Here is a 19,502-nt window from a genome sequence, read left to right on the forward strand (position 1 = left end):
TCTCCAGCCCCTACAACCCTCCCTATCTCTGTAACCTCCTCCAGCCCTACAATCCTCCCTATCTCTGTAACCTCCTCCAGCCCTACAACCCTCCTTATCTCTGTAACCTCCTCCAGCCCTACAACCCTCCCTATCTCTGTAACCTCCTCCAGCCCTACAACCCTCCCTATCTCTGTAACCTCCTGCAGCCCCTACAACCCTCCCTATCTCTGTAACCTCCTCCAGCCCTACAATCCTCCCTATCTCTGTAACCTCCTCCAGCCCTACAATCCTCCCTATCTCTGTAACCTCCTCCAGCCCCTACAACCCTCCTTATCTCTGTAACCTCCTCCAGCCCTACAACCCTCCCTATTTCTGTAACCTCCTGCAGCCCCTACAACCCTCTCTATCTCTGTAACCTCCTGCAGCCCCTACAACCCTCCCTATCTCTAAAACCTCCTCCAGCCCTACAACCCTCCCTATCTCTGTAACCTCCTCCAGCCCTCCCTATCTCTGTAACCTCCTCCAGCCCCTACAACCCTCCATATCTCTGTAACGTCCTCCAACCTCTACAACCCTCCCTATCTCTGTAACCTCCTCCAGCCTTTCCAACCCTCCCTATCTCTAACCTCCTGCAGCTCCGCAACCCTCCCTGTCTCTGTAACCTTCTCCAATTCTGGCCTGTTGTGTGGCCCTAAATTTAATCACTCCACCATTGACAGCCATGCCTTCAGCTGTCGTGGCCCTGAGCTCTGGAATTCTGTACCTGCGTTGGGAGTGTTTGAAGGGATAGTGTAGAGGGAGCTTTATTCTGTATCTAACCCTGTGCTCTACCTGTTCTGCGGGTGTTTGATGGGGACAGTGTAGAGAGAGTTTTACTCTGTATCTAAATCGTGCTGTACTGGCACTGAAAGATTCTTGTCCAATTCCTTATTGGCTGTTATGTCTCTTTGCCGACAGGCCTCTTGCTCCAATGACGGGACGATTCGTCTGTCAGATCCGGACTCCGGGGAATGCATCCGGGAATTAAAGGGACACACTTCCACCATCAGTGGGGTCTGCATCATGGTGAGTCTCAGCAGCGCAGGGCACTGTGGGGAGAGGGGTTACTGAGTGACAGTGTGAGGGAGCTGGAATAACATCAGTATAGAAATAGCACAACTCACTGCCTCTGATCACCATCCAGAGGGTCCAGCCCTGTGGAGGTCAGACGGGGCCAGGTCTGGTTGCGATGCCGCCTACAGTAGAATATCCTGCCGATGCCCGTGCATGAAGGGGTAGCTCAAGTGCAGTATCAGAAGGTGGGTAGTGCCCGTGGGGAGTCAGCATCTTGAAGGGCAAAGAGACGGACGGAAAGCAATGGACCAGAGTGGAGTGTTGGTGGGCCTGTATTTCCTACAGACCTGACCTCGTCCTGTCGCTCTTTCTCTTCCAGGAGGATTTGGTGCTGTCGGTCAGTGGGTCCGGGGACCTGGTCGTGTGGAAAGAGTCCGGATCTGCCATTACCGCAATCCACGCCCATCCTCACCGCATCAATCACCTAGCGGCCTTCAGCAAACCTGGACCCGTATCGGAGGCAGTCTGTGGTAAGAGAGGGGACACATAACCAACTGATCAGATCTAAGCTCTGCAGTCCTGCCACATCCAGTCGTGACTGGTGGTGGGCAATTAAACAACGAACTGGAGGAGGTGGCTCCACAAATATCCCCATCCTCAATGATGGGGGAGCCCAGCACATCAGTGCAAAAGATAAGGCTGAAGCATTTGCACCAATCTTCAGCCAGAAGTGCCAAGTTGATAATCTACCTTGGCCTCCTCCATAAGGCCCCAGCATCACAGGTGCCTGTCTTCAGCCAATTCAATTCACTCTGCATGATATCAAGAAACAACTGAAGGCACTGGATACTGCAAAGGCTATGGGCCCTGACAACAGTCCAGCAATAGTACTGAAGACCTGTGCTCCAGAATTTGCCGCGCCCCTAGCCAAGCTGTTCCAGTACAGCTACAACACTGGCATCTACCCAGCAATGTGGAAAATTGCTCAGGTATGTCCTGTACACAAAAAGCAGGACAAATCCAACCCGGCCAATTGCCACCCCATCAGCCTACTCGCAACCATCAATAAAGTGATGGAACGTGTCGTCAACAGTGCCATCAAGCAGCACTTGCTTAGCAATAACCTGCTCAGTGATGCTCAGTTTGGGTTCCGCCAGGGCCACTCAGCTCCTGACCTCATTACAGCCTTAGTCCAAACATGGGCAAAAGAGCTGAACTCGTGAGGTGAGAGTGACTGCCCTTGACGTCAAGGCAGCATTTGACCGAGTATGACATCAAGGAGCCCTAGCAAAACTGGAGTCAAGGAGAATCAGGGGGGAAACTCTCTGCTGGTTTCAGTCATACCTAGCACAAAGGAAGATGGTTGTGGTTGTTGGAGGTCAATCATCTGAGCTCCAGGACATCACTGCAGGAGTTCCTCAGGTTTGTGTCCTAGGCCCAACCATCTTCAGCTGCTTCATCAAGGACCTTCCTTCAGTCATAAGGTCAGAAGTGGGGATGTTTGCTGATGATCGCACAATGTTCAGTGGCATTCACGACTCCTCAAATACTGAAGCAATCCATGTAGAAATGCAGCAAGACCTGGACAATATCCAGGCTTGGGCTGATAAGTGGCAAGTAACATTTGTGCCACACAAGTGGCAGGCAATGACCATCTCCAACAAGAGAGAATCTAACCATCTCCCCTTTCCTTCACTGTCACTGGGTCAAAATCCTGGAACTCCATTCCTAACAGCACTTGGGTATACCTACCTCACATGGACTGTAGGGGTTCAAGAAGGCAGCTCATGATCACCTCGGGCAAGTAGGGATGGTCAATAAATGCTGACTTGGCCAGTGACACCCACTTCCCGCGAGCGAATAACAAAACACTAATCCCACTGTCCCACTCTCTCCCCATAGCCCTGTATCAATCCCAAACTAATCCCACTGCCCCACTCTCTCCCCATAGCCCTGTATCAATCCCACAGTAATTCCCACTGCCTTGCTCTCTCCCCATAGCCCTGTATCAATCCCAAACTAATTCCCCTGCCCTACTGTCTCCCCGTAGCCATATATTAATCCCTTTCCCTTGTATTTTCCTGATGAAATCTGTGTCCTGTCCTCACTGAACAGATGCAGTGGTTTCTGCCTCAGCTTCTCCCAGTGGCAAAACCTTCCACACCCCAAACAAATCACCTGGGGAAAGAAATTGCTCCAATCTCCCTCCGAGTCACTATATTAAATGAATGACCTATCATCAATGACTGCCCAGGGAGAGGAGACAATTGTTTCCTGTTCATCCCATCAATATTCTTTATCATTAATAATTCTCCATTAAACCTCCTCTTGGCCAACTCTGCCCCCTCAGTAATATCCCAGAACCTCCAGTCACTCCTCGTCACCATGGATCCTCAACCCTGGGGGGTCTTTACTGATAGTACTGCAGGGTTAATGGCTGTTTCAGGGCGAGGTTGGGGTTATGGGGAATGGAGGACAGGGAGGGATGGGATGGATCGGGGGTGGAGGGAGGAATGGGAACGGGATTGGGGGGTGGGGGAATGGGGATGGGATCGGGGGAATGGGGATGGGATCGGGGGGAATGGGGAATGGGAACAGGATTGGGGGAGGGAGGAATGGGGACAGGATCAGGGAGAGGGGAAAGGGAACAGGATCGGAGTGGAAGGGGGAATGGGGACAGGATCGGGGAGGAAGGGAACAGGATTGGAGTGGAAGGGGGAAAGGGGACAGGATCAGGGAAGAGGGAAATTTGGGGATGGGGAAAGGATTGGGGGGAATGGGGACAGGAATGGGCAGGAGAGGGGTGAATTGGACTGGATTGGGGAGGAGGGGGGAATGGGGACGGAATTGGGGAGGAGGGGGGAATGGGGACGGGATTGGGGAGGAGGGGGAATGGGGACGGGATTGGGGAGGAGGGGGGAATGGGGACGGGATTGGGGAGGAGGGGGGAATGGGGACGGGATTGGGGAGGAGGGGGGAATGGGGACGGGATTGGGGAGGAGGGGGGAATGGGGACGGGATTGGGGAGGAGGGGGGAATGGGGACGGGATTGGGGAGGAGGGGAGAATGGGGACGGGATTGGGGAGGAGGGGGGAATGGGGACGGGATTGGGGAGGAGGGGAGAATGGGGACGGGATTGGGGAGGAGGGGGAATGGGGACGGGATTGGGGAGGAGGGGGGAATGGGGACGGGATTGGGGAGGAGGGGGGAATGGGGACGGGATTGGGGAGGAGGGGGGAATGGGGACGGGATTGGGGAGGAGGGGGGAATGGGGACGGGATTGGGATGAGGGTGGGGATGGGATCGGGGGGTTGGGGGAGTACGTCTGCAATTTAGGCTGAGGACCCCCTGACTGGTCAAATTTCCCGCTGTCACTCGCTGTCTTTGCATCGTACTTCAAGACTGGGGTCTCCTGGGTGAGGTGCCAGCGTTCATGTGTGCCTGGACCCCCAGGTATAGAACGTACCCTCAGGTTGGTGGGTTGGGGGGGCGGGGGTGAGTGGAGTGGCGAAGGGAACAGGAGGCAGGGATAGTCTCTGTGAGCGCAGTCACTGCTGACCTGGTCCCTTCGCTCCACAGAACAAACGGGGCAGCCTGACCAGCTGACAGTGGCGACTGCAAGTGACGATGGAACCGTCAGACTCTGGAACCCACTGCTGGTGAGCAAGTGAGCTCAGCTGGAAAACCCTTTCTTCATCAGCTCTCTGTCTGTCTCTCTCTCTCTGTCTCTGTCTAAACCACCAGAGAGCAGGTTTATATTAAACTTGGTATTGTGTAATGTGACAGGATTAATTAACCTCAGAGTAAAGGCACCTCTAGGTAGCAGTGACCACAATATGATTGAATTTTACATTCAGTTTGAAAGGAGAAGAATGGGTCTAAGTCTAGTATTTTAAACGTAAATAGGGGCGACTATGTGGCATGAAAGCTGAGCTAGCTGAAGTGAACTGGGCTACTCGGCTATGAGATAGATCAATTGAGAAGCAGTGGCAGACATTTAAGGGGATATTTCAGAATACTCAGGATAAGTATATTCCTACTCTAAAGAAAAATTCTAATGCAAGAACCCACCATCCGTGGTTAACTAAAACAGTTAAGGAAAGCATCAAACTTAAGGAAAAAGCATATAATTTTGCCAAGATGAGTGGAAGGTCAGATGATTGGTCGGAATATAAAGAACGGCAGAGAATGACTAAAAGGTTAAGCAGGAGAAAGAAATTAGAGTATGAGAGGAAGCTAGCCAGAAATGTAAAAACAGATAGCAAGAGTTTCTACAGGTGTTTAAAAAGGAAAGGAGTAAGTAAAGAGAGTGTTGATCCTCTAGAGAGTGAGAATGGGGAGCTAATGGATAATAAGGAAATGGCGGATGAAATGAACAAATATTTTGCTTCTGTCTTCACTATAGAGGATACAAAAAACATTCCAGTAAGATCTGTAAATCAGGACGTGGAAGGAAGAGAGGAACTTGGTGAAATTACAATCACCAGGGAAATGGTACTGAGCAAACTGATGGAGCTGTGGGCTGACAAGTCCCCGGGTCCTGATGGGCTTCATCCTAGGGTCTTAAAAGAGGTGGCTAATGAGGTAGTAGATGCGTTGGTGTTAATTTTTCAAAAGTCGCTAGATTCTCGAAAGGCTCCATCAGACTGGAAAGTAGCAAATATTAAAGAATTTAATATTTATTAAAGAAGTGGGGGGGGGGGGGGGGCAAAGCAGAAAACAGAAAATAGGCCAGTTAGCTTGACATCTGGTGTGGGGAAGATAATCGGGAATCGTCCTCTCTCCCTCTGTCTGTCTGTCTGGTCTCTCTGCCGGTTGGCCTCTCTCTGCCTCTCTTGTCACTGTTTCTCTCTGTCCCTCACTCCCTCCCCTCCACTCCTGACTGGCATTCTCTCTGTCACTGTTTCTCTCTTGATCTCTCTCGCACTTTCTTTCACACACAATCTTTTTACTCTTGCACACTGTGCCTCATTCTGTTCAGCTTTCCATCTCTCCACCCCCGCCTGCCCACCTACCCCTGTTTCCCCCCCCACCACCCCTGTTTTCCCCCCCCCTCACCCCTGTTTTCCCCCCCCCCTCACCCCTGTTTTCCCCCCCCCTCACCCCTGTTTTCCCCCCCCCCCTCACCCCTGTTTTCCCCCCCCCCCTCACCCCTGATCATCTGCTAATTTCCTGTCTCTGTTCCTCCAGGTGGACGAGGTGTCGACACTGGTGGCTCACGGTGCCCCGGTCAATGGTGCTGCCGCGGGGGATGGTGTCCCCTTCTTCCTGACCGTTGGGGCTGACCGAACCGTGCGACTATGGGAGGTCCCTCATGGGAAAGGTAGGACAGACCCACCCCCCAAACTCCTGGAGCAGGGGACATGTCTTGGGGCAATGTGATACTCATAGCATCAAACTTACTCCATTTAAAAGTATCATCGCGTATTACATTCCTCTCTGAACTGCAGATGTTCAGAGCGTGTTGTCATGTTTACCATCTTTGTCCCTCACCAGTGTAATAGCATGTGACAATGTCACAGCACGTCTGTTGTTTCTGTCATTTATGGTCTCTGTGTAAATAGACCTGGTTTGCCGTCATTTGTGATTCAATTACACTCTGCTGTCATGTTTGAGACTTAGTTCAAAAAGATGCTGTCTGCAGTAACTCCCACCCTGCCTCCAGCTTACTGACTGACACAGTGGTGTCAATATTCAGTGTATAAATACTGTAACAGCTTAACAGCATGATGACAGCAGATACATGGACATGTTGGCTCCAAATCGACTATAATTCTTCGCGCAAACCCTTTGTGGCTTCTTAAATTGCTTTAACCTGAAACCTCCTGCTCTAATGGCCAAATCTAAACCAGGCATCAGTTGTGGTTCGGTTGGTCTCTCACCTTTCAGTCGGAAGGTTGTGGGTTCAAGTCCCCACTCCAGAGACTCGAGCCCCGTAAACTTGAGCCAACAGTCCCAGTGCTAGTACTGAGGGAGTGCTGAACTGTCAGAGGTGCCGACTTTCAGCTGAAATGTTAAACCTATGGCTCCGCCTGCCCTTTCAGGTGGACATAAAAGATCCCACGGCCATAACTGGAAGAAGAGCGGGGGGGGTGCGTGGTGGGGGGACAGTTTTCTCCAGTGTCCTGTGGCCAATATTCATCCTGCAACCAACATCACATAAAAGATAAAGCAGATGATTTGGTTATTAATCTACGATTTGTGGAAACTATGCAAATTGGCTGCTCTGTTTGTGACATGACAACAGTGTATGCACTTCAGATGTAGCTGTGAAGCGCTTTGGGATGTCCTGAGATTGTGAAAGATGCTATATAAATGGAAATTCATTCCTCCATGCATTAGCCTCTCACTGAGCATATTCGCATCACAATGTTATTAATATTTCTATATTAATCTATTTTCCCTATGATATTGCACACTTTCCTACACCACCCTGTAACTCTCTGCAGCTGTGTGGTCTGGTGCTTAACTCCTCCTCTTCCTCTCCCCAATGTGTGTGTCCAGGTGTGGAGCATCTGTCGCATCACTGTGGCGCAGTCACTGCCCTCTGCTGGTCACCCTCTGGTACGTTCCTAATATCCGGCAGTCAGAGCGGAGAAGTTAAGTTGTGGAGTGCCAGCATAGCTTTGCACAGTGTCCAGGTGGGAATCTAAGATTTATCTGGGAAAATGTTTCATTTCAGTTCCTGGTGTCCTGCTGAATCCCTGTCTTCGGTGGGTTGGCGGGGATGATAAATCATTTTCACTTCTGTATAAGTTTATAATTTGTCATAAGTCTGGATTTGTGGTTTAGCCTGAAGCATGTCTGTCAGAGTGATTGGGAGGGTCCAGACCCTTTTTCAGCTGTATGACAGTTTGCTCAAGAGAAAGGAACTGCCTTGTTGCTCTAAGCATGAGAGGAGAGTGTTTGAAGAAGCCCCTGTTGTAAAACTGAAGTGGCTGATCCCTCTGGTCAGACCCGATCATGAGTGCTGATCATCAGGGCCATGAGTGAAACATCCTTGCTCTGGAGGCACGAGGCTGATCCTTAGCATCAGGGGAACTGAGTTTGGAGCTCTTCTCTCTGAAGGAGCACTTTACTCAGTCCTATTCCTCCCACCCTTTCTCCATTCAGCCTATCACCTCTGTGCCCCCTCTCTGAAGACGCACTCATTTCAGTCCTAATTCTTTGCATTTTCCCAAGACCCTTTTAAGTGCTTCTGTCCTCTCCAGAAGCTATTCTTATTTCTGCTTCCCCCTTGGTTTCCAGCTGGTTATTTCCTGTCCTAACGTCCCTCTGTGTAAAGAATATTCCCCCAAACTTTCCCTTGGCCTTTTAGTGCTGACCTTAATTTGATGCACTCTAGTTACTGACTTACCAACAGTGGGAATAGCTTTTTCTGATTTTCTTAATCGTAACCCCTCTCTCGAATCTTCTCATAACCTGCTCTGTTCTTATGAACAGCCTCAGTTTCTCAATGTCTCTCCCCCAAAGTGCAGCCTCCAGTCCCGGGGATCATCCCAGATGAATCTCTTCCCCACCCTCTCCACTGCCTTGACATCCTTCCTAAACCAGGCAGTAAACAGGAGGGGGATCTTTCACGAGAGGAGACTGGTTTACCATTATCCCTTTAGGAGGAGGAAACCTGTCATTCTAACCCAGACTGGGCCTACATATGACTCCAGTCCCACGTCAACATGATTGACTCTTCCCTACCCTCTAAAGTGCCCACGTGAGCCACTCTGCCATATCAAGATGCTTAAGGTGGTCGCTACTACCATGGGGCAATTAGGAATGGCAATAAACGGTGGACTTGCCAGCCATGCCCACATCCTGGGAATCAATAAAAACCTCGCTGCCATATGGGATTGAAGAGGCAGATCCTCGCTCGTTACTTCGAGTTAAATCAGAAAAGCAGGAGAAGCAGAGAGGGCTGTAGAGTCAGGTTGGTTGGGAACATATTGTACAATGAATCTAAAGGAAGCTGAGAATTTTATAAAAACAAAACAGAAGGGGCTGGAAATACTCAGTAGGTCTGGCAGCATCTGTGGGGAGAGAAACAGAGTTGACTTTTCAGGTTTTCTTGATGCAGTGAGTTGTTGTGATCTGAATGTGTTGACTGAACGCTGGTGAACACACATTCAGTCATAACTTTCACAGGGAATCGGATAAAAACTTGAAAGTCAAATATTTGCAGGCTAGGGGAAAGAGCTGGTGGGAATGGGACTAATTTTGTACAGATCATTCAATGATGGGCTGAATGGCTTCGATTGTGCTGTCAGATTGTGTCTCTTTAGTCACTGATAGCTGAATTTCTATATCATGTTGTTCCATCTCTGCACCCCCTCCTTTGTCTCTCTGCCTCTCACTTTCTCTCTGACCCTCACGTCCCCCGCCCCCTCCACCCCGCCCCCTCCGCTCCTCGCTCTCGCGCTCTCTCTCTGCCTCTTGCGCACCTTCTCGCTGTCAAAACATCACCCATCAACCCCTTTTCCCTTTCTCCCACAGGCCCACAAGAACCGGATCAGTGCTATTGTCTTCCTCTCAGAGAACAATTTTGCTGTGGGATCATATGATAAGCGCGTCTCCATCTGGACCGTCAGCCTCCACCAACAGACGAACTCTGTACAGTAAGGAGCGGCCCCGCATTGAGGGGGTCTGAAGGCCTGGCGAGGGCCTTAAACCCTGACCTGCACGGGAGGCCCAGAGAGGGCCTTAAACCCTGACCTGCACGGGAGGCCCAGAGAGGGCCTTAAACCCTGACCTGCACGGGAGGCCCAGAGAGGGCCTTAAACCCTGACCTGCACGGGAGGCCCAGAGAGGGCCTTAAACCCTGACCTGCACGGGAGGCCCAGAGAGGGCCTTAAACCCTGACCTGCACGGGAGGCCCAGAGAGGGCCTTAAACCCTGACCTGCACGGGAGGCCCAGAGAGGGCCTTAAACCCTGACCTGCACGGGAGGCCCAGAGAGGGCCTTAAACCCTGACCTGCACGGGAGGCCCAGAGAGGGCCTTAAACCCTGACCTGCACGGGAGGCCCAGAGAGGGCCTTAAACCCTGACCTGCACGGGAGGCCCAGAGAGGGCCTTAAACCCTGACCTGCACGGGAGGCCCAGAGAGGGCCTTAAACCCTGACCTGCACGGGAGGCCCAGAGAGGGCCTTAAACCCTGACCTGCACGGGAGGCCCAGAGAGGGCCTTAAACCCTGACCTGCACGGGAGGCCCAGAGAGGGCCTGAAACCCTGACCTGCACGGGAGGCCCAGAGAGGGCCTGAAACCCTGACCTGCACGGGAGGCCCAGAGAGGGCCTGAAACCCTGACCTGCACGGGAGGCCCAGAGAGGGCCTGAAACCATGACCTGCACGGGAGGCCCAGAGAGGGCCTGAAACCCTGACCTGCACGGGAGGCTCAGAGAGGGCGTTAAACCCTCACCCACTCTGTTTTGTTAATAGAGGCTGAGATACTGAACAACACTCTCACGTGATTGTGGCATGTTGCCTGTGGCTGCATAGAGCAGGCAGGCATTGTCCAGGCTGACAGGGAGCATGTTATTCAGGGAGGGCATTACCAAGACAGCAGCACAGACAGTTCGACAAGGGTGGCAGAGAGGGCGGTACCCAGGTTGACGGATTATTTTCTCTCTCTCTTCCCTCTTTCCCTCCTCCCCTTCCCCCTCTCCCCTTCCCCCTCTCCCCCTCCCCCCTCTCCCCCTCCCCCCTCTCCCTCTCCCCCCTCTCCCTCTCCCCCCTCCCCCCTCTCCCTCTCCCCCCTCCCCCCTCTCCCCCTCTCCCCCTCTCCCCCTCTCCCCCTCTCCCCCTCTCCCCCTCTCCCCCTCCCCTCTCCCCCTCCCCCTCTCCCCCTCCCCCTCTCCCCTTCCCCCCTCTCCCCCTCCCCCTCTCCCCTTCCCCCTCTCCCCTTCCCCCTCTCCCCTTCCCCCTCTCCCCTTCCCCCTCTCCCCTTCCCCCTCTCCCCTTCCCCCTCTCCCCTTCCCCCTCTCCCTTTCCCCCTCTCCCTTTCCCCCTCTCCCTTTCCCCCTCTCCCTTTCCCCCTCTCCCTTTCCCCCTCTCCCTTTCCCCCTCTCCCTTTCCCCCTCTCCCCTTCCCCCTCTCCCCTTCCCCCTCTCCCCTTCCCCCTCTCCCCTTCCCCCTCTCCCCTTCCCCCTCTCCCCTTCCCCCTCTCCCTTCCCCCTCTCCCCTTCCCCCTCTCCCCTTCCCCCTCTCCCCTTCCCCCTCTCCCCTTCCCCCTCTCCCCTTCCCCCTCTCCCCTTCCCCCTCTCCCCTTCCCCCTCTCCCCTTCCCCCTCTCCCCTTCCCCCTCTCCCCTTCCCCCTCTCCCCTTCCCCCTCTCCCCTTCCCCCTCTCCCCTTCCCCCTCTCCCCTTCCCCCTCTCCCCTTCCCCCTCTCCCCTTCCCCCTCTCCCCTTCCCCCTCTCCCCTTCCCCCTCTCCCCTTCCCCCTCTCCCCTTCCCCCTCTCCCCTTCCCCCTCTCCCCTTCCCCCTCTCCCCTTCCCCCTCTCCCCTTCCCCCTCTCCCCTTCCCCCTCTCCCCCCCTTCCCCCTCTCCCCCCCTCCCCCCTCTCCCCCCCTCCCCCCTCCCCCCTCTCCCCTTCCCCCTCTTCCCCCCTCCCCTCTCCCCCCTCTCCCCCCCCTCCCCTCTCCCCCCTCTCCCCCCCTCTCCTCCCTCTCTCCCCCTCCTCCCTCTCTCCCCCTCCTCCCTCTCTCCCCCTCCTCCCCCTCTCTCCCTCTCTCCCCCTCCTCCCCCTCTCCCCCCCTCTCCCCCCCTCCCCTCCCCCTCTCTCCCTCTCTCCCGTGCCCCCTCTCTCTCTTTCCCCCCCCCCCCCCACTCTCCCCCTCACTCTGCCCTCCTGCTTATGGTTTGCTTTGTCCTGTGGTCTGGCTTTTTCTGCAGGATGTATCTCCAGTCTTCATTCACCCTCAATTTTCCCACCTACTATTTGAGCTGGCTCAAAAACCAGGACCGCCTCCTGGTAGCAGACCTGAAAGGAAACATCACCTTCTGGAGCGCAGAGCGGGGGCACTGGCTGGTAATGGAGAGGTAAGTGTCCTCATCATGGACAGGGGATAGACAGTGAGAGGGGAGGGTCTGTGAAGGTGAGGGGGAGAGACAGTGAGTGGGGGGGGGGGGGAAATCGTGGTGGGCGGGGTTGGGGGAAGGGTTAGTTTTCATCTGCTGTGGGAGCAGCCGTGGGGGTGGAGGAGGGGCCCAGGAGAGTCTGGGAAACAAGCTGGGTTCTGGGAACGTCCATGATCGTTTGCATTACGTTTGTTCTGGTAAGAAATTCTCGTAAGAAACTCCCCCGGCCCCTTACCCACACAACCCCCCGCCCCCCCACCCCCCCCCCCCCCCCCACCACTCCTCTCCCCAGCTCTTACTGCACACTCTGACCCCTACCCAGCTCCTCCCCCCCCCCCCTGCCCCCCCTTCCCCTTACCCAGCCTTTTCACCTGCCACCACCCCTGGGCCCCTTACCCCCCGGAACCCCTCCCCAGCCCCTTACCTTCCCCCAGCCCCCTTACCTCCCCACACCCCACAGCCCCCTTACCTCCCACTTCCTTGCTCCAGCCCTCACCTCCCCTTCACTCCCCCCCACTCCCAACCCCTTTCTTTTTTCCCCCCAGCCCCTTTATTCCCCCCCCCCCTTTATCTCTCTTTCTCTCTCTCCCTCCCTCACCCCCAGCCCCTTCTCTCCCCTCGTTCCCTGGGCTCCTCTCTCTCCCGCACCCCCAGTCCTGTCTCCCTCCTGACCCCACCCCTGGCCCCCACCCCTGGCCCCTTCTCTTGCACTCTTCCACCTCCCGCCAACCAACCCAGCCCCTTCTCTTCCCCCTTCTCCTACCTACAGTCACTTTTTTTCTTCTTCCTTCCAGCAACCACCTCTGCTGCCTCTTCTCGCGTGTTATTGAGAGGAGGGATGGCTCCCTCGTGACCGTGGAGGGGTCACGAAGAACCAAGTTCATCCCCCTCAGGAAAGCTGACAACCCACCGAGGGAGGTAAGGACTCCAAACCGGGCAGATACGTGCACTGACCCATTCAATAGGTCAAATTCCCCCTCTCTCCCTGATGCTGGTCTGGGTGTGGGTCGGGGGTTAGGTCCTGACCTTTCACCCTGGGGTCAGATACATCCCAGACAGAGGGGATGAAGCTGTCCTCTCCTCTCCTCTCTGATGGGGCAGCCATCCTGGGACTCCTGCTGGAAAGGTGTGTGGTGATTGGCTGAGGCCAGAATTGGGGGCTTAGGGGTGATGCCTCCACCTACAGTCAAATATCCTGCCAGTGCTCAGGCTCTGGGCTTGCCAGGGAGGAATGGGGTCACTTGGCTGGGGGAGTGAGGGGCAGGGGGTTGAGTGAAACTGGACCTCACCATGAGTCAGTATCTTGGTGGTAGCAGTGGCTCAGTTCATCTTGCTTTGAGTCAGAAGGTTGTGGATTCAACTCCCATAATCCTGGCCCCATTGCACTGTCTGATGTGCCATCTTTAAAATGAGCCGTTAAATCCACATCTGGAAGAAGAACAGGAAGGAGTTCTCCCACATGTCCTGGGGCCAATATTGAACCTTCAGCCAACATCACTTTTTAAATAGAAGCAGCTTTTATCTGGTCATTATCACATTGCTGTTTGTGGGATCTTGCTGTGCATAAAGTGGCTGTCGCGTTCCCAACCTTCCAACAGTGACTACATTTCTACAGAACTGCTGTAAAGCACCTTGGGACGTCCTGAGGTGGTGAAAGGCATTGGAGAAATGCGGAAGGAGAAAGTGGCGGGGGAGGAGATGGCGAAGGGAGGAGGAGCAAGGATATGAGACTGGCTTAAAAACTGCCAATAAATTTTGGCTATGTATGTACTGTTCTGCAGGAGGAGAAAGAAGGGCAGGAGGTGCTGGATATGGAATCCGAGAAGGAGTCAGAGAAGCAAGATACAGTGCCTGATATGGAGGCGGAGAAGCAGGATACGGAGTCTGAACAGGAGCAGGAGAAGCTGATAAAGGGTTTCACCTTCAAAATCAATCCTTGGGGATTGGATGGTGCAGAGACGGTTGGCACATTGCCATGGTTAACCGTGGTAAAGGAATCTGGCACAACACCAGGGGAAGGTAAGACTAGAACCATCGCTGTCAAGCAACACTCCAAAAGGAGACCTTACCGTGCTGGGTCTGTCCCTCCAAATCCAGGCCAGATACATGGGATGAAGGTCTCTTCCCTCTGATGGGGAGCTGGATGGGATCAGTGGGACCTTTCATCCTCAGGTGAGCTGGTTGTGAATGATAGAATTGAATATATTTTAACACAGTATCAACTCCCTTAATTTTGTCACATGCTTGGCTGGTGCCCAGCTGTTTGCATGAGAGAGGAGCGTAGCTACTCAATTCAAATACAAACGTGCAGTATGATCAGTCTGATTGGCAGCATTTTTTTTTCAATTGAATAAGGTAGGTATAGAAATTCTAGCTGACTCTACTATTCACTTTCACCTGTCAGAAATCTTTCAGACTTGATCTGATGACTTTAGAGAGATGGCCTGTTGGTAAATTAGAAATGAGAATGAAAGAAGCAAAGCAAGTGGATGAGGAAAGCATTTAAAAAAAAAAGCTGCATTGGTACTGAGCCTCACGCAGAGCAGGAAGAGCCTGGGTTCCATCCCTTCCTGTCTACGCTGAGTGAGCTGATCCCAGCTGGGCTGGGCAGTAGAGAAGGTTGTGGGGGGGCGGTGGGGCTATAATTATTACTGAGGCCCACACAGGTCAGCAAAGGTCTCTGCTGGAGTATGGTATCCAATTCTGGGTACCACACTTCAGGAAGGATGTCAGGGCCTTGGAGAGGGTGCAGAGGGGATTTACTAGAATGGTACCAGGGATAAAGGACTTCAGTTACAGAGAGAGATTTGAGAAGCTGCGATTGTTCTCCTTGGAGCAGGGAAGGTGAAGGGGAGATTTGGTAGAGGTGTTCAAAATTACAGAGGGTTCTAATAGACTAGAGAGGGAGAAACTGTTTCCACTGGTAGGAGGGTCGGTAACCAAAGGACACAGATTTCAGATAGTTGTGAACAGAATGCAAGGGGAGATGAGAATTTTTTTCTTTATGCACTGAGTTGTGATCGGGAATGCGCTGCCTGAAAGGGCGGTGGAAGCAGATTCAATAGTAACTTTCAAAAGGGGAATTGCATAAATGGTTGAAAAGGAAGCATGAGCCGGGCTATGGGAAAAGTGCAGTGGGGGAGTGGGACTAATCAAATAGCGCTTTCAAAGAGCTGACCCAGGCATAGTGGACCGAATGGCCTCCTCCTGCACTGTATGTGGATGTCTCTTTCTAAAGCTTACAATGTCTCTACTCTTTTTAGACCAATACATAAAATCATACAGCATAGGAGGAAGCCATTAGTGCCTGTGCTGGCTCTTTGATAAAGTTATTCAATTAGTCCCACACTGCTTGTTCCCCGCAGCCATGCAAATTTTTCCTTTAAGTGTTCAGTCAGTTCCCCTTGTCAATGTAACTACTGACTCTATGTCCACCATCCTATCAGACAATGCATTCCAAATTATACTGAGGCTTTCTAGCCATTAGCCAATGGCATTTAACAGGATTTCACCCTCCTGCAGCTTGTTCGACGCTCTGTGCCGACTCTCTGGGATCCCTGTGGCGCTCAGATTGGGATCCCACCGCCATTCCGGCAGAGGAGTCAATCAATCAACATGACCCCAGGCTTTCCACCTGGACCCACAAACAGGTAACATGGGGCCGCTCTCTACTTCACCCTTGCAGCCTAGCGTGCTCTGGATTAGGGTGGGACAGTGCAGAGGGAGCTTTACTTTGTACTTAGCCCATTTTTATTTTGTCGACCAGCCTTTATTCCTCAGGCCCCCTTTATATACATTTTATAAAATAACTTCATTAAAATCGAATAAATAAAACAAAAACTCAAATTAAAATAGCTTTGTCTGCATCGATGATGCACTCCAGCCCCTGCGGCACCCACCGGTCGCGGAAGGCCTCAAGCGAACCAGCGGACACCGCATATTCCTTCTCCAGGGACATCCGGGCACAAACGTAACCACGAAGAGGGGCAGGCAATCAGGGCGGATGGACCCCCACTACGGCCCGCTGCCTGGACCTGTGAATTGCAACCTTGGCCAGGCCCAGGAGCAGACCGACAAGGAGATCCTCCTCCCAGCCTATGCCCCTCTGCACCAGGTGCCCAAAGATCAGGAGCGTGGGGCTGAAGTGCAACCAAAACTTGAGGAGCAGCCCCTTTAAATACTCAGAGGGGCTGCAACCTCACACACTCCATATATACATGGAACACGGACTCGTCTAGGTTGTAGAGATTATAGGAGGCCTGGGAGTCCCTGAACCTACTTAAAAGTCTATTGTACAGGACTGCCCTGTGCAGCACTCTCCATGCCAGATCCCCGATGTAAGGGGGGAGGAGTCCCGCATAGAGAGACCTCCACCAGGGTTTCCCCTCGCCGCCAGATGGCAACACGAACCACCACAGTGTATTCGGGTAGCAGACGAGGGCGAGGAAGTGGAGAGTGTGCAGGAGCAACCCATACAGGAAAACTCTCCGTGCAGTGTGGAATGGCGCAGAGGGCATTTCTGAGAGATGGGTCAAGTTGTGCAGGACCAACTCCCAATGTGGGTTTCGGCGCCTGGGTCCGATGGGCAGTTCCGGCCCGAGCGGTGGTCAGCTCAGCCGGGAGCGCTCTACACTCCCGAGCCCCCTTGTCACCCGCAGTGAGGGGTCCGTCCCCAGAGCTGGTCACCTGAACATCCAGGGCCCCCTCCACCACCGGTTGGGGAGCGCCCTGACTGGAAGCAACCATGTGTCAGACTCTGAATAGATCCTGGTAAAAGACAGGCAAATACCTCGGAGAGGGGTGGCTAACGTTTGCTACTGGGAGCTGCATGTCATCTTGAAGGCAGCGCCCCTGGCAGAAAAAAATGTTGTCAGAGCCTACCATCTGGGAGGACGCTCAACGTACAGGTATCTCTGCAGGGTCCGAAGGCGGAGAGTTGCAGTCTGGGTGCAGACACGGACCAGCAACTGACCGCACTCCTCAATCAGGAGACTCAGGACTTTGGCAAGAGACCAGGTGTTTCCTCTTGCCCACAGGAAATCGACAAGCTTCTTTTGGATCTTGGTGGCAAATGCAGGGGGCGGGGTCAAAGTGACCAACCGGTACCACAGCATCAAGACCACCAGTTGGTTTATGACCAGCACTCAGCCCCTGTAGGAAAGCACTCAGAGCACTCCTATCCAGCGCCCTAGCTGAGCGGTGTCTTTTGCCACCAACTCCTGCCAGTTTGCTGGTAAGGCTTCCTCATAGAGTTATACAGCACAGAAACAGGCCCTTCGGCCCACCATGTCCACGCCGGCCATCAAGTCTATCTATTCTAATCCCATTTTCCAGCACTTGGCCCGTATCCTTGTATGCTATGGCGTTTCAAGTGCTCATCTAGATACTTCTCAAATGTTGTGAGGGTTCCTGCCTCTACCACCCCTCCTCGGGGTTCAGGTGGACTCCCAGATAGGGGAGATGCGTGGCGCTCCACGCAAAAGGTGTTGACTCCTCTGGCAGAGAGTCCACCCGCCACTGACCCACCAGGAATCCAGAACATTTCTACCAATTGATCTTTGCGGAGGATGTGGCAGAAAAAATCTGCTGGTACTCGCGTATCCTCTGCAAGTCACCGGGTTCTGTGACTGTGAGGAGCACATCATCGAAGTAAGCCGAGAGGACAACCCACATGCCCGGCCTGCACAGAACCAAACCTGCCAACAGCCTGTGAAGCAGGCACAGGAATGGCTCCACGCAGCTGGTGTATGATTGGCTGGACATGGGGCATCCCTGATGTAATCCTCTCCCGAAGCAAAAGGGCGCAGTCAAGGACCCATTAACTTTGACCAGACACTCTGCCACGGTGTATAAAAGCATACCCGGGCCACAAAATGCAGCCCGAGTCCAAACGCTTGCAGAATCCCGAAAAGATATTCGTGATCCACCCAGTTGAACACCTTCTCCTGATCGAGGTAAGATGGATCAGGTTCCGGACCAGGTGGATGTTATCCTGGATGGACCAGCCCAGAACTCTGTAGGACTGGTCGGAGTGGATCATATGGGCCAGCACAGAGCCTGGGCAAAGATCATATACTCCGTGCTGAGGAGGGAGACCGGGCACCAGTTCTGAAGCAAGTGGAGATCACCCCTCTTGGGCAGCAGGACATTGACCACTGTGCGCCACGAGAGGAGTAGCTCCCCAGCCGCCAGGCTTTCCCCCAGGACCTGTGTGTAATTGACCCCAGGACTTCCCAGAACGCCCTGGAGAACTGCACGGTCAGCCCATTCGACCCCGGGGATTTGTCCCTCGAGAGTTGGTGGAAGGCACTGGTCAGCTCCCTCAACGTGAGCAGAGCCTCCAGTCCTTTGGTGCCCTTGGGGCTGGCCTTCAGCCAGTCCTCCCACAAGACTCGCATCACAATCACTGAATCTCCCACTCTCAACATCCTAGGGGTAACCATTGACCAGAAACTGAACTGGAGTAGCCACATAAATACCGTGGTTACAAGAGCAGGTCAGAGGCTGGGAATATTGCAACGCGCAGCTCACCACCTGACTCCCCAAAGAGTCTCCACCATCTAAAAGGCACAAGTCAGGAGTGTGATGGAACACTCTCCACTTGCCTGGATGGGTGCAGTTCCTACAACACTCAAGAAGCTCGACACCATCCAGGTCAAAGCAGCTTGATTGGCACTCCATCCACAAACACTCACTCCCTTCACCACCAATGCACAGTGGCAGCAGTGTGTACCATCTACAAGATGCACTGCAGCAACGCACCAAGATTCCTTTGACAGCACCTTCTAAACCCACAACCTCTACCAACTCGAAGGACAAGGGCAACAAATACATGGGAACACCACCACCTGCAAGTTCACCTCCAAGTCACACACTATCCTGATTTGGAACTATATTGCCGTTCCTTCACTGTGAAGGTCAAAATCCTGGAGCTCCCTTCCTAACAGCACTGTGGGTGTACCTACCCCACATGGACTGCAGCGGTTCAAGAAGGCAGCTCACCACCACCTTCTCAAGGGCAATTAGGGATTTGCAATAAATGCTGGCCTGGCCAGCGACGCCCACATCCCATGAATGAATCAAAAAAACTCGTGCTGTACCTGCCCTGGGAGTGATTGATGGGATGGTGTACAGGGAGCTTTACTCTGATCTGCCTTGCTGTAAAATCAACAATATTTCTGTTCCATGCTCTGTCCCCAGGTTCACTCTGACAGGGTGACTGCAGTGACTGAGATGAATGACCTCATTGTGACAGCATCGTATGACCGAACTGTGCGACTGTGGGACCGAGAGTCCCTGAAACAGGTAATCTCTGTACATTCTGGTGCTCCCACTCTAGCCCTTTCTCTGCTCTGTCTTCACTCTCACAGTCTCATTCTGACTTCTGATGAAAGTTCAG

At 53.4% G+C, this 19,502-nt stretch overlaps 1 protein-coding gene across 1 annotated transcript in view; it reads left to right on the forward strand.

Moving 5' to 3' along the window:
• LOC137381547 (uncharacterized) overlaps positions 1 to 19,502 on the forward strand; it is a 154,237-nt gene that overhangs the window by 127,723 nt on the left and 7,012 nt on the right. The window contains exons 14-24 of the mRNA XM_068054243.1: positions 940 to 1,047; positions 1,415 to 1,565; positions 4,615 to 4,694; positions 6,226 to 6,358; positions 7,540 to 7,676; positions 9,523 to 9,644; positions 11,918 to 12,064; positions 12,898 to 13,021; positions 13,885 to 14,122; positions 15,626 to 15,753; positions 19,304 to 19,408. Of these exons, the coding sequence (XP_067910344.1) occupies positions 940 to 1,047; positions 1,415 to 1,565; positions 4,615 to 4,694; positions 6,226 to 6,358; positions 7,540 to 7,676; positions 9,523 to 9,644; positions 11,918 to 12,064; positions 12,898 to 13,021; positions 13,885 to 14,122; positions 15,626 to 15,753; positions 19,304 to 19,408 (1,473 nt within the window). The remainder of the gene's footprint in view (positions 1 to 939; positions 1,048 to 1,414; positions 1,566 to 4,614; positions 4,695 to 6,225; positions 6,359 to 7,539; positions 7,677 to 9,522; positions 9,645 to 11,917; positions 12,065 to 12,897; positions 13,022 to 13,884; positions 14,123 to 15,625; positions 15,754 to 19,303; positions 19,409 to 19,502) is intronic.

The sequence above is a fragment of the Heterodontus francisci genome, chromosome 22 (assembly GCF_036365525.1).
Source record: "Heterodontus francisci isolate sHetFra1 chromosome 22, sHetFra1.hap1, whole genome shotgun sequence".
NCBI classification, from domain to species: domain Eukaryota; kingdom Metazoa; phylum Chordata; class Chondrichthyes; order Heterodontiformes; family Heterodontidae; genus Heterodontus; species Heterodontus francisci.